The sequence below is a fragment of the Condylura cristata genome, unplaced genomic scaffold (genome assembly GCF_000260355.1).
Source record: "Condylura cristata isolate star-nosed mole 26May11 unplaced genomic scaffold, ConCri1.0 scaffold00013, whole genome shotgun sequence".
Lineage (NCBI taxonomy): Eukaryota > Metazoa > Chordata > Mammalia > Eulipotyphla > Talpidae > Condylura > Condylura cristata.
This window is the reverse complement of record NW_004567114.1, coordinates 21,534,130-21,546,014: the sequence shown is the minus strand read 5'-3', so window position 1 is coordinate 21,546,014 and position 11,885 is coordinate 21,534,130. Positions and strand designations below refer to the sequence as shown.

General features: G+C 38.1%; 1 protein-coding gene across 1 annotated transcript in view; it reads left to right on the top strand.

The window, feature by feature from the left end:
• ZNF410 (zinc finger protein 410) overlaps positions 1-11,885 on the top strand; it is a 33,203-nt gene that overhangs the window by 16,299 nt on the left and 5,019 nt on the right. Inside the window, exons 6-11 of the mRNA XM_004682068.2 lie at positions 7-100; positions 574-755; positions 5,869-5,958; positions 7,822-7,947; positions 8,622-8,762; positions 10,118-10,245. Coding sequence (XP_004682125.1) covers positions 7-100; positions 574-755; positions 5,869-5,958; positions 7,822-7,947; positions 8,622-8,762; positions 10,118-10,245 — 761 coding nt within the window. The remainder of the gene's footprint in view (positions 1-6; positions 101-573; positions 756-5,868; positions 5,959-7,821; positions 7,948-8,621; positions 8,763-10,117; positions 10,246-11,885) is intronic.

Genomic DNA, 11,885 nt, shown 5'->3' with positions numbered 1-11,885 from the left:
CCCTTCCTCAAGTGGAGAAGAAGCTCAAATGCACAGTTGAAGGCTGTGATAGGACATTTGTATATCCAGCTCACTTCAAGTACCACCTCAAAACTCATCGGTGAGTTCTGAGATTCCATACTTGAACAAGCTCAAGAATGTTGATGTTCTAGAGGAATTTATTTTCCCCAATTGACAAATTAAAGGAAAGCAGAGGTTCAGGCCATTTGTGGTTAAGATTAATTTTTGTTCTTTAACAGAAAGACTTTATTTCATTTACCTCATTCTTGACAGGTATTTAATAAGACATTTGACACCTACATGTCTTAGAGAACAAGTTCTGAAATCCTATTATATAATTTTTTAGAGAACTTAAAAAAAGTAAGTCATAAGCTTGGGTCACAGACTAACCCTGTAAAATCCATACTGTGAGAGGCAAGGCCTGGGCTTCTATAGTTTAACAGAATACAGTGATATAGCCAGGTTTGTGATTCACTGTCTGATATGAGAGTAAATAGGAGTTTTAATTTGTCTTCTCTTAACAAGGAGCATTTTCATTTACTGTTTCTGATGGTTTTTTTTTTTCCCTTCCAGAAATGACCGCTCCTTTATCTGCCCTGCAGAAGGTTGTGGGAAAAGCTTCTATGTGTTGCAGAGGCTGAAGGTTCATATGAGGACCCACAATGGGGAGAAGCCCTTTATGTGCCCAGAGTCTAGCTGTGGCAAGCAGTTCACTACAGCTGGAAACCTAAAGAACCACCTGCGCATCCACACAGGTGTGTACAGCCCTCACATTCCCAAGGGGCATTCTTCTGCTGGGCTCTGCTTGCTTGTTGACTCTTTGAAGGCTCATTTCTCTCTTAGAAATGCCTCATGACACTTTTTAATTCGCTCAATAGCATTTATTGAGCTTTCACCTGTATGTGAGGAAAAGAGAGTGGTCATTCTGCCTCTAGTATCCTAAACTGGATGAAGGGATACAAGACCTTCTGTAACATTGATGAAATATGAACAAACCTAAGTCCAATTATCTTTGAATGTTACCTAGTCATAATTGGGGGAAGTAACTACATTGGGTACACAAACCATACAGAACATATTCTGTAAATGGAGTTAGGTGAGGGAAATATAAAAGCTAAGATATAATCCCTGACTTTGAAGAGTTTGCTTTCTTATTATAACTTAACAACATGAGAAACAGGATAAAAAAATAACTTGTTCTTGGTCAGATGGCATGTTAATATTCAAGGAGCAAAATAAAGATACCTTGACTCTTAATCTAAGAGTTAAGGGTGACTTCCCAGCTTGCACTAAGTCTCTTGCTAGATTTTAATCACTGAACCCCACCACTGTCTTAGCATGTGTTACTTATTCCTGCCACCCTGTGTTCATTTTGCATTGATAAAATGACAGCAGGTGCAATGAAAGGACATTTAAAACATGAAACCTAAGCTAGCACTACGTTTGTTCCAGGCATGACCTTGCCATTCCTTCCAAATTCACTTTGCCAATCGTTAGATTTTGGGACAAAATAGCTCTCTTCTCACCTCTTTTAAAGATTTATTTATGCATACAGAACTGGGGTACAAGCCAGAGGTGCGGGGGGCGAGGGGGTAAGAGGATTCACCAGAGACGGAGTGGGGATCAGAATAGGCAGATTGACTGAAATACACTGCTGAGTGGAGCAGCAGGTGGGTCAGGAGCCTGCCACGCCACATGGGTCACCTCCCTGGCCAGGCATTGAACTCATGCTGCAGTGGCTGCAGTAGCTTCACCGTGCTATGCTTTAACCCGTTGCACCACCAGGGAGGGCCCTCTTAAGAGAGTAGACTATATTTGCTCCAAGCAAGCTGTTTGAATAAAAGAACATCTAACTGGATAGATAAGTAGCATTCACCATGCCTTATTGTTAAATTCGGGAACCTCTTCACTTTCATCATTTTTGTAGTATTTGATAAAGTGAGCATCATAATGTTTTCTTTTACTGCAGAGTATAACCTGATTTTCTTTCATTCTAACTTTGGCTAACACTCTCTTATTAATCTCCTAATGCTCACCCATTTCAGAATTTCAGATGTCTCCCAAGTCACTTAGTGTGGAATCTCTGGCCTCAATTTAATCATTTTCCCTAAATTAGAGACTGAGTAACTTACTCAAAATTATACAGTCAGGAAATGGCAGGGCAGGGTTTGAATTCTGATATGATTCCAAGGCTCTTCTCTAAGAATTTTCTCTTAAGCTGCTGACAGCTCAATTTTTATCTCATGTTTGATTGAGAAGCAAAATCTAGAATTTAAAAAAAAGTGGTTTCAGGTCTTTTATTATTAGTGACAGTAGTAATTAAAGCTACCAATTTTAGTGACATTGTGAGGGCTTACATTATGGCAGACAGTGCTGAATAACTTATATAATTTAATTCTCAAAATAATATTTGAGATTATATTAATGTTCATTTTGTTGATAAAAAATTGATTGTCTAAGAATTTAAATATCTTCCCTGAGCTAACAGGTGAGAGCACCAGGATTTGAAATTCAGGGTGAAGTGGGCTTTGCTTTTAACCATTATGAAGCATTACCTGTCCCTCTCTGCTTCTCCTGTATCCTTTTGTCTCTTCATCCTCTTTCCAAATATGGATGTTTTCTAAGCCAGCTTGATGCAGAGAATCATGCTACTAGATTCTGATAAACCTTTCTAAATCCTCTTTTTCCTAAGATTCTTTAGTTCCTCTTATTAAATGCTTGGCCATTTTTATTACTAGAATTTTCAGTTTTTCTGACATTTGACTGGTCATATATATAAGTATTTGTTCATTTGGTAACTTTTTTAGTGCTCAGCATTTTGAGATAGCTGTGAGTTTATAAATACACATTCAGGACAGTTACAGGCCACTGGAATATCACAAACATTAAGCTGTATAGGGCAGTTTGAAAGAATAGAGTAATGGAGTGCAGCATCGTGGCTTCCTCCACAGCCTCGCTCCTGTGTTGTCACCATGGCAACCTTACTTGCTGAATAGGATAACCTCACTTTTTCTGTGTTTCTCCTTGTCTTCATATTCTTCATTACTACCACACTCAACACTGACATACCAGATGTTTGATTTGTTTTTTTCTCCCACACCAAACAATTCTGTGTAGCATCAGCTGGGAATTTTACAGTTTAACTCCATTTAGACACCATTACCTGGAGAAACATTAGCTCCCACAGGTTCAGAATTTGGCCCCACAACACCACCTGGCATTTCACATGCCAGCAGCAAGTAGTAGTAGGTCCATCCCCAGGTTACTCACAGCTTCTCTCTTGACTGCAAATCAGAAGTTCATTATTTTATCACATTGGGTTTGATTATATGCTAGAACAACTCACAGAACTCAGGGAACCACTTATGTTTACTAGTTTATTATATAAAAGAATGGATGATGGATAAAACTGAACGAACAGCCAGGGCAAGTCCTGGAAGGGTGCTAAGCACAGAAGCTTCTGTCCCTATGGAATTGGGTTATGCCATTCACCTGGCATATAGATGTGTTCACCAACCTAGAAACTCTTGAGTCCTGTACTTTTAGGATTTTTATTGTAGCTTCATTATATAGGTCTTCTTGATCTCTAGCCCCATTTCCAAGAGCTAAAAATTCCAAGCTGCTCATCAGAAGTTGCTGTTTCTGGTGTCCAGCTCCCATCCAGGAATGATGGTTCATCTCATTTTAAGGAGTCATCTCATTAAGATGGAAGACAATGTTATTACTTGGGAAATGCCACCCGGCACCAAATGTTAGGACAAAAGATGGTTCCAGTGTACTTCTCACAGAAGAAATACACAGATTTTAGGAATCCAGCATCGAGAATGAGGATCAAAGACTAAAGTTTTGAACAAAAGATTTTCCTAGCACCCCCTGTTGACAAGGATTTTAGGAGCTCTGTGTCAGGAAAGACCAGTGTATATGTATTTCTTATTTCACCCAGATTTCTGGACTTCCCTGGGCACTCTCAGTTTGAAGAGTCTGCATACACTATTCTTGTGCTTCAGATTTCCTTCCATCCATGTCATCATTTAAGATCAGCTTGAATTCAGCATCTTTTTAAAAAATGACACAGAGAATTTACTTTCTTAATGCTCATATCCTAACTTTTTGTGCAGGTATTTATATTAAAGTTATTCATGAATGCTCTTAGCTTTCTTACGCTAGTTTGTGACCTTTGGGAGATAATAGAAATTGCATTTCTGATTATTTTCACATTTTATTTTGAAATAGTTGTACTTATGGGAAGTTGGAAAAATAGTACACAGCTTCACCAAGCTTTCCATAACACTTACATCTTACATAGCCTTAATACACTATTAAAACCAAAAGATTAGCATACTGTCAGTGAGCTTACTTATTTTACTCAGTTTTCACATATGAAATTTTTCAAATAACAAAGAAATATTATTAAAAATGGAAAATTAGGCCCTCCCTGGTGGCGCAGTAGGTTAAAGTACTATACTGAGAAGCTAAAGCCACTTCCGCATGAGTTCGATTCCTGCCTGCCCCGGAGGTGACCACATGGCGCGGCAGACCTCTCCTACCCCGCCCGCTGCTCCCCTCAGCAGTGTACTTCATGAATCTGCCTGTTCTGTTCCCTACTCTGTCTCTGGTGAAGCCTCTCACCGCCCCTGAGCCTCTGGCCTGTACCCCCAGTTCTGTATGTACAAATAAAATAAATCTTAAAAAAAAAAAAAGGAAAATTATTTTCATGGTTGTTAATGATTTTTTTTTAATTTAGCCTTAATTTCTGGGGTTACATTTTTTGCTCTTTCATATGTACCCGTGCTCCATCCACCCTCCACTGAGTACCCCATCTGCCTCCCTGCTCACCTCCCCATCCACTATGTTCTTTCACTGAGTTGAAGATTTATTATTACTGCATTTTGCCTGTATATGTGTATGGTTTTTGGTCATTTATATTCCACAGTTGATTGAAACCATATGATGTCACTTTATTTATTTAACATTATCACCTCAAGGTATATCCATTTGTCCCAGATGGCACTATTTCATCTTTTTTCAAGCTGCATAGTATTCCACCGAGTATATATATTTCTTTTTTCTTTTGTCCTTTGAAAGGCACTTAGTTTGGTTCCATGAGTTGGCATTTGTGGACAGTGCTGCTGTGTACATAGGTGTAGATGACTCCTTTCATAGAGGTTTCATATTATATGAATAAATACATAGTGAAGGTATTGGCAGATCCCATGTAATTTCAGTTTTTGTTTTCTTAAGAAATCTTCACACCGTTTTTTGCAGGGGCTACACCTGACTTTACATTTCCACCAACAGAAAAGCACAAAGAAAAGTAAATCATAACATTATTATCAGGATATAACTACTTTCAACAAATTTTTCTATGCATCTCTGAGTAAACATCTTTTTGCTTGCTTTATATAATGGCACATATAATACCTATTTTGTTATCTTTAAAACTCTACTTTTAAATGGATCTAGAGACAGATCCTTAAAGAAAATTGATGTAAGATAAAAAGCCTCATAGCACATACAATAATTAATCTTGATCTCAGGGGCACAGGGTCACTGAAGAAGGTGTGTCACTGCAGCTGAGACAAGGTCCTTGAGCCAGGAGGGAGGTGGAAGTATGTTCAGAAGCAGCCACTTTAAAGAAAAGGTAAAGCTGTTGGGTGGACTGTATTCTAAGAGATCATTGAGAGGTGATACTTAGTAAATAGCCCAGTTGAAGTGCCTTGATTTAAGAAATCAGAGTATGTCACTAGGAACAGAATAAGTTTATATGGAAAGAGAACTAGTCAATTCTTGATTCTCATATCAATTCATAGTTTCATGTTAAGTCACATAGTTAACTTGATGAGTCTTTGTCTTATTTTCTGTCTCTAGGAGAGAAGCCTTTCCTTTGTGAAGCCCAAGGATGTGGTCGTTCCTTTGCTGAGTATTCTAGCCTCCGAAAACATTTGGTGGTTCACTCAGGTACTAGAATCTGTGCCATTCTTAGATTTTAGGGAAGACAGATAGCCGGAAGGGTAAAAAGCTGATATAAAGAAACCTACAAAGCAACAAACTATCATAATGTTTCTTCCTTAATCATGACAGAACAGAAATCAGGGCCCTTGATATTTGCATTTAGAGCATCATGTAATCAAGTGGGGTAAAATCTAATTGCTATTAATTTTAGATGAGCAGTATTCAACTGTTTTTTGATCCAAAACTTTATCTAGGAGATCAGGAAATTTATTTGGCACTATGCTGAGTATTTTATGTTATCTCAGAGATGTGGGCCATGAAGGTTATTCAGAGCAGACTTTGCTCTGTGAACTCAGTGAAGAGAGATTCTGGAGTGAATCAGACTTGCCATGGGAAGCAAAGTGAAACCAAAGAGAGGGGGCAAAGAAGGAGGTGGAAGTTGTTTATGGGACAGCAGAGCAGTTTACTGTGTGCAAGGGAATTGAATTCACATTCAAGGATGTGAATTTAAGAGTTAAGATCTTAACAGTAGAGCTATTTATATGGTAAGTTTTAGGCAGAGTTGGGCTAGTGTTGCCCAGGGCTGGCAGGTTATGAGTTCCTCAGTGTAGAGGATGAGATGGATTCTGCTTTTGACTCAGTTGGGAGCTTTTTTGAGACTGTTTTGGTTACTTCAGGTAAGAGGCATTGTTTTTTGTCTCAGTGTTAGTGTGAATTCATAGGTTCCTTCTGTTTACTGTTTTCTAATCCACTGTAGGGGTTTTTTATAGCCTTTTAAAAAAATTTTATTTTTGCATAAAAGAACTGGGGTGTAGCCAGTAGGTGAGAGGGTTCACCAGAATGGGGAGCAGAACAAGCAGATTTACTGAAATACACTGCTAAAGGGAGCAACGAGATAGGAAAGGTCTGCTGCGCCATACAGGGGTTAGCTCCCTGGCTGGGGATAAAACTCTGGCTATAGTGGTGGTAGCACTGAGACTTAACCCCTAAGCCACCAGGAAGGCTGTTTAGTAATCTTTTGGTATATAATAGATAAACCTTAAAAGTCATTCATTGTAAGAAAACATACAAATCAGTGATTTTTAGGAAATAGGTGGAATTAAACAGTCACCATAGTCCTTTTAGAATACTGACATTATCTCAGAAAGTTCTTTTGTGCCTGTTTGCTCAGTTCCTGCTTCCATTCGCAGGTATAGGCAACCTCAGGTCAACTTGTGTCTCTATAGATTTGCCTTTTCTGGTCATTTCACCTACTTTTGTTATCGCCGACCCCCTATAGGCTTGCGTGCGCGTGCGTGTGTGTGTGTGTGTGTGTGTGTTTGTCCTGAGTTTTTGACCCCTGCTGTAAGTGTGGTTATCTGGGTAGATGAAATGTAGGATCAAATTTTTTGGACTTGAGCATGTAATGTACAGTTTAGATCATTGTACAGAACTACCATCAGTGTGCAAATTGAAAGCTGTAACGGTGGTGGCAGAAAATAGGATAAAGAGGTATTATGAACCCACCGTTGGAATCCTTGAGGATGGTACACATTCTATAGGTCTACGGAAGATTCTGTCTGAAGAAGGAAGTAACATTCTGTGTTGACCCGTGATCCTATACCAAAGAGATGGCTTTTTGACAGCAGCAGTACAGCTTTAGAAAGGACTGGGGGATGATAGGAAGAGTGCGCAAGCTAAGACTTCCTGCCATATTTTTCCTGCCTTTCCTGTGTACTGAAGGTTGAGAAAGCCTGGGGAAGGCATGGAATGGGAGAAGGAGCAGCCTCTTAACATTCTTTGGATTTTCCCACTGAGGTCCATTCTCTTGTTTTCAGAAATGTGCCATGTATTTTTGATTAACCTGTCTTAACCTGGTTCCTATTTTAGGAGAGAAGCCTCATCAGTGTCAAGTCTGTGGGAAGACCTTCTCTCAGAGTGGGAGTAGAAATGTGCACATGAGAAAGCATCACTTACAGATGGGTGCAGCTGGGAATCAAGAGCAGGAGCAAACTGGTGAGGAAAGGGGGAGTGGAGGTTTCAAACACCAAATAATTGGCCTCACTGGTTCACTGGAAATTTTTTGATTTCTGTTTTGGGAAGACAGACTTGGTCTCATTGGATGGATTAGTGGTTTCCAAAACATACAGTAAAACCATCTGCAATGATTTTATATTCATAAACCATATATATTCATATTGTCATTAAAACAGAACAGAACAACCTGATAAAGGAGATCTTTGGGATTAAGAGCCCAAAATCTGTAGAAGCTAGAGTGAGTTTGATGGTAATTAGTACTGATCCATGAACCAGCCATTGAGTATCACTGTGGTAGAGATTTCTGTATAAAAGCTTAAGCATTTTCCACTGTCAATCATAACTGCCTTTTTACCCTAACTTAAAGAATTTTCATGTGTTTCTTTAATTATTTCATTATAAATACTCCTTTCTAAGGAGCCTTCCATTCCTTTTCATAGCCAGCTGTAACCACAGCCAAGGATTTTATCAGTGAGGCTCAACCCTTCTCTCCTAGGTTTATTCTTACTCCCCAAAAGTGAAGTAAGAGGTGGTATCTAAAAGCAGGTTAACTTTGTAGTGCTGGATAAAAAGACCAGCTTCCTGTGAAGGAAAATGGGGACTAGGCACAGCCTTGGCTGCTGTATGTCTCTCACATCCTATTCTCTGTGCAGCTGAGCCACTAATGGGCAGTAGTTTGCTTGAAGAGGCTCCAGTAACCAGTAAAAACCTGGTGTCTATGAATTCCCAGCCCAGCCTTGGTGGAGAGTCCTTGAACCTACCAAATACCAATTCTATCCTAGGAGTTGACGATGGTAAGACTTTCAGCTCGCCTTTATTTGGGGAAAATGGACTGTAACTAGGGAGTAAAGAATGGGGTTTTCTCCAGAATGGAAGTTTTAAATTCATTTCTTTAGAGAAGCAGTTATATCTTTGTCTTGGCGTGAATAAATAAATTTGTTCAATTTTTTTTTCTTTTTCATTGAAAAGATGTAACAAAAGAATAAAGAAAAGAAATTTTAATTATCCATAATCCTAGCATCCTAGCCCAACTATTTCTATCTTTCCTGTTGCAGTTATGGAAGAACTTAACTTTTAAAACATTTAAACAGAACATAACCAGGTTTTACAGAGGAGATATAAAGCAATTTCTCCATACCTTCAAAAGCCATATCTTCTGGAGAAAAGAAAGGGCTCTCTAGGAAACAGTTGCTCCTCTCTGATATAGAAATTTCACCCAAGTTACACAGGCCAGGCCCTCTTCTGTGAAAAACTTAACAGGTGAGGTCAGCATGCATTTATTCAGTGCCTAATGTGTGCCTGGCACCATGGGAAAGATTTAAGTAGAAGACAGGGTCATTAAAATCTAGTTGAGAAGTTAAAACTTGTATATGGGATAACTTTAAATATATTATTTAAACAAATGTTAAATTATATGGTATAACCTTGAAGAGCTAGAAATTCCCTAGAAGAAATGTCCCATTTATTTGAGAGCCAAGTGGCTTATGTATAAACTATATCCAGAAGAGTTTCATGGTGACCCCACATATAAACATTCACTAAGGCTTTGTTTTACTCGTTCATTTTTAGTTATAAGTGGCCTTGTTTATGTAACTTATATATGGAGCCTCAAAGGCCCACTGAATCATACCAGTGGCTAACTGAAGCATGAGCACAGAAATTGCATGAAGCTAGTTTTCCAGCATTAAGGAAAGGCCTCAAGGGAAGGAGGGACATTGAATAGGAACTTTGAAGCCAGGTTTAATTTAAAGTTCTTGACCTGTGGACATTTTTATTATTGATGACTTTTAACAGTTGGATCCGGTCTCCCTGATTCACCTGCCTAAGTAGCTTTTGCCTTGTTCTATATACAACTTTAATCCTGTTAACAGCATTAAAGTCATGTTACTCTAAATTGTTTCATTGAAAAATGGTTGATATAAGTTGATACATACCAAGATTTCTTGTCTCTTCTTCCCACCCCTCCTTTGTCAAAATTTTCAAATTCATTTATGATGATTATGAGAAATTAATATGGAAGAGATAAAGGCATGTGGGATTCAGGTTTTCAGGGAACTGCTTTTAGAGTTCTTAATGAGAGACTTGATAATGCAGGTAGGTATATCTGTGGATTCACTTTTTGTTGAGGCATTTTTTTGCTGTTTTACAGAGGTGCTTGCTGAAGGATCCCCACGTCCCCTGTCTTCAGTGCCTGATGTGACACATCACTTGGTGACCATGCAGTCAGGGAGGCAGTCATATGAGGTTTCTGTCTTAACTGCCGTAAATCCGCAGGAGGTAAAACTCTCATGCCCTTAACTTTATTTTGTGGAGACATGTTGAGAGTGGTTGGGAACCTAGTTGATATGATCTGAAAAATTCTCCAATTTCCATTTCCTTGAAACTTCAACTAAAACATCTTCCTTTTAAGTTAAGCTTAATCGAGCTTTGAAGGAGCCTTAAGTATTAGGGTATCTGGAAGTGGGAGATTGGTCAGTCACAGTGGAGATTCTCAGCTTCAGTTTCCTTTATGCATGTCTTAATACCAGCTATGTCAGCTGTTTTGTAAAATAAATACAGCATCCATAGGCATTTACTAAAAGTATATCCTGGGGACAAAGTGGTCCTTCAGCAAAAGTGGTAATGACAAAATACTAAAAATAGTCATTCTTTTATTATTAAGGGTCATATGTTGAAACAACTGGGCACATAGGAATGAGTTTACTTATTTGTTGAAGGAGAACCGTCATCTAAATCAAAGAAGGGTTTTAAATAGTTCTAAGTACTCCCAACTCTGGTCTTGGTGCTACACAGAAAACAGAATGGTAACTCATTCCTCTGTCTTAGTATATTATATTGGCTTTATGTCATGGAGTAGATGACTTAATGAGTTCATTTCATATGCATAAGCTTTTGCCAAAATTTATGTATCCTAGGTTCTCTTAGTATTATAGTACCTTCTCATCTCCCCACCTTTTCTCTCACTATAATCTTTACATAACAGTCACCTGTTAGAATATTCACATGACTGCATTCTATGTTATATATTCTCAGTGATTCTGTGGTATTCCTGGGATACCCAGGATCACAGGACTTTGGGCATGCATGTTAATATCCCTCCCAGGAATATTATGCGTACAGTAATCCTTGTTCGTATGATTGTGACCTGTTGTTTCTCTATTATATTGATTTTTTTGTTGTTGTTATGGTATCATCGATTCTTCTCTTGATTACTTATTTGGAAGTCTCATTTATGGAGTCTTCCTCTGATTTTTTCCCCCTCTTTATTTAAAAAAATTTGTACTAAAGTTTTCAGAGGGTATACTGAGAAAGAATAGTAAATGAGCCAGTGTACTATACCTATACCTATACCTATCACCCAATTCAACAACTTTTCTACTGTTAATTTCTCCTACTTTCTGTCATTGTTAATGTTTGTCTTGGTGTATTTATTTATTCATTTATTGAAGTAACATTGCGTTTTAATATTACATAGTTTCATCATTGAGAATCAAATGTGTATTCTACGTTAAGTTCATGTGCTGGAGTGTTTATAAGCCAATCACAGACTAATAGTTTTTTCATAACTAATATATTAATTTCATCAGCAAAATTAATAATTTATTGATATCCTCTTTTTTTAACTTCTCAAAATGTCTGTCTTATGATTAATAATTTTATTAGTTGTGCCCCTTTTTTACAGTATGGTTAGTTATTAAAGGAATTGGATAAATTGGCTAGTAGAATTTCCCACATTCTGATTTTGAATGATTGAGTCCTTTTAAGTTTAATAAACTTATTGATCCACATATTTCCTTTTAAGTTTAATAAACTTATTGATCCACATATTTCCTTAAGGAGGATCATACTCGTTTTTCCCTTGGCAGAATATTTCATAGTTGGTGTGCTTGCTGCCGACCACATCTCACCAGGAGGTG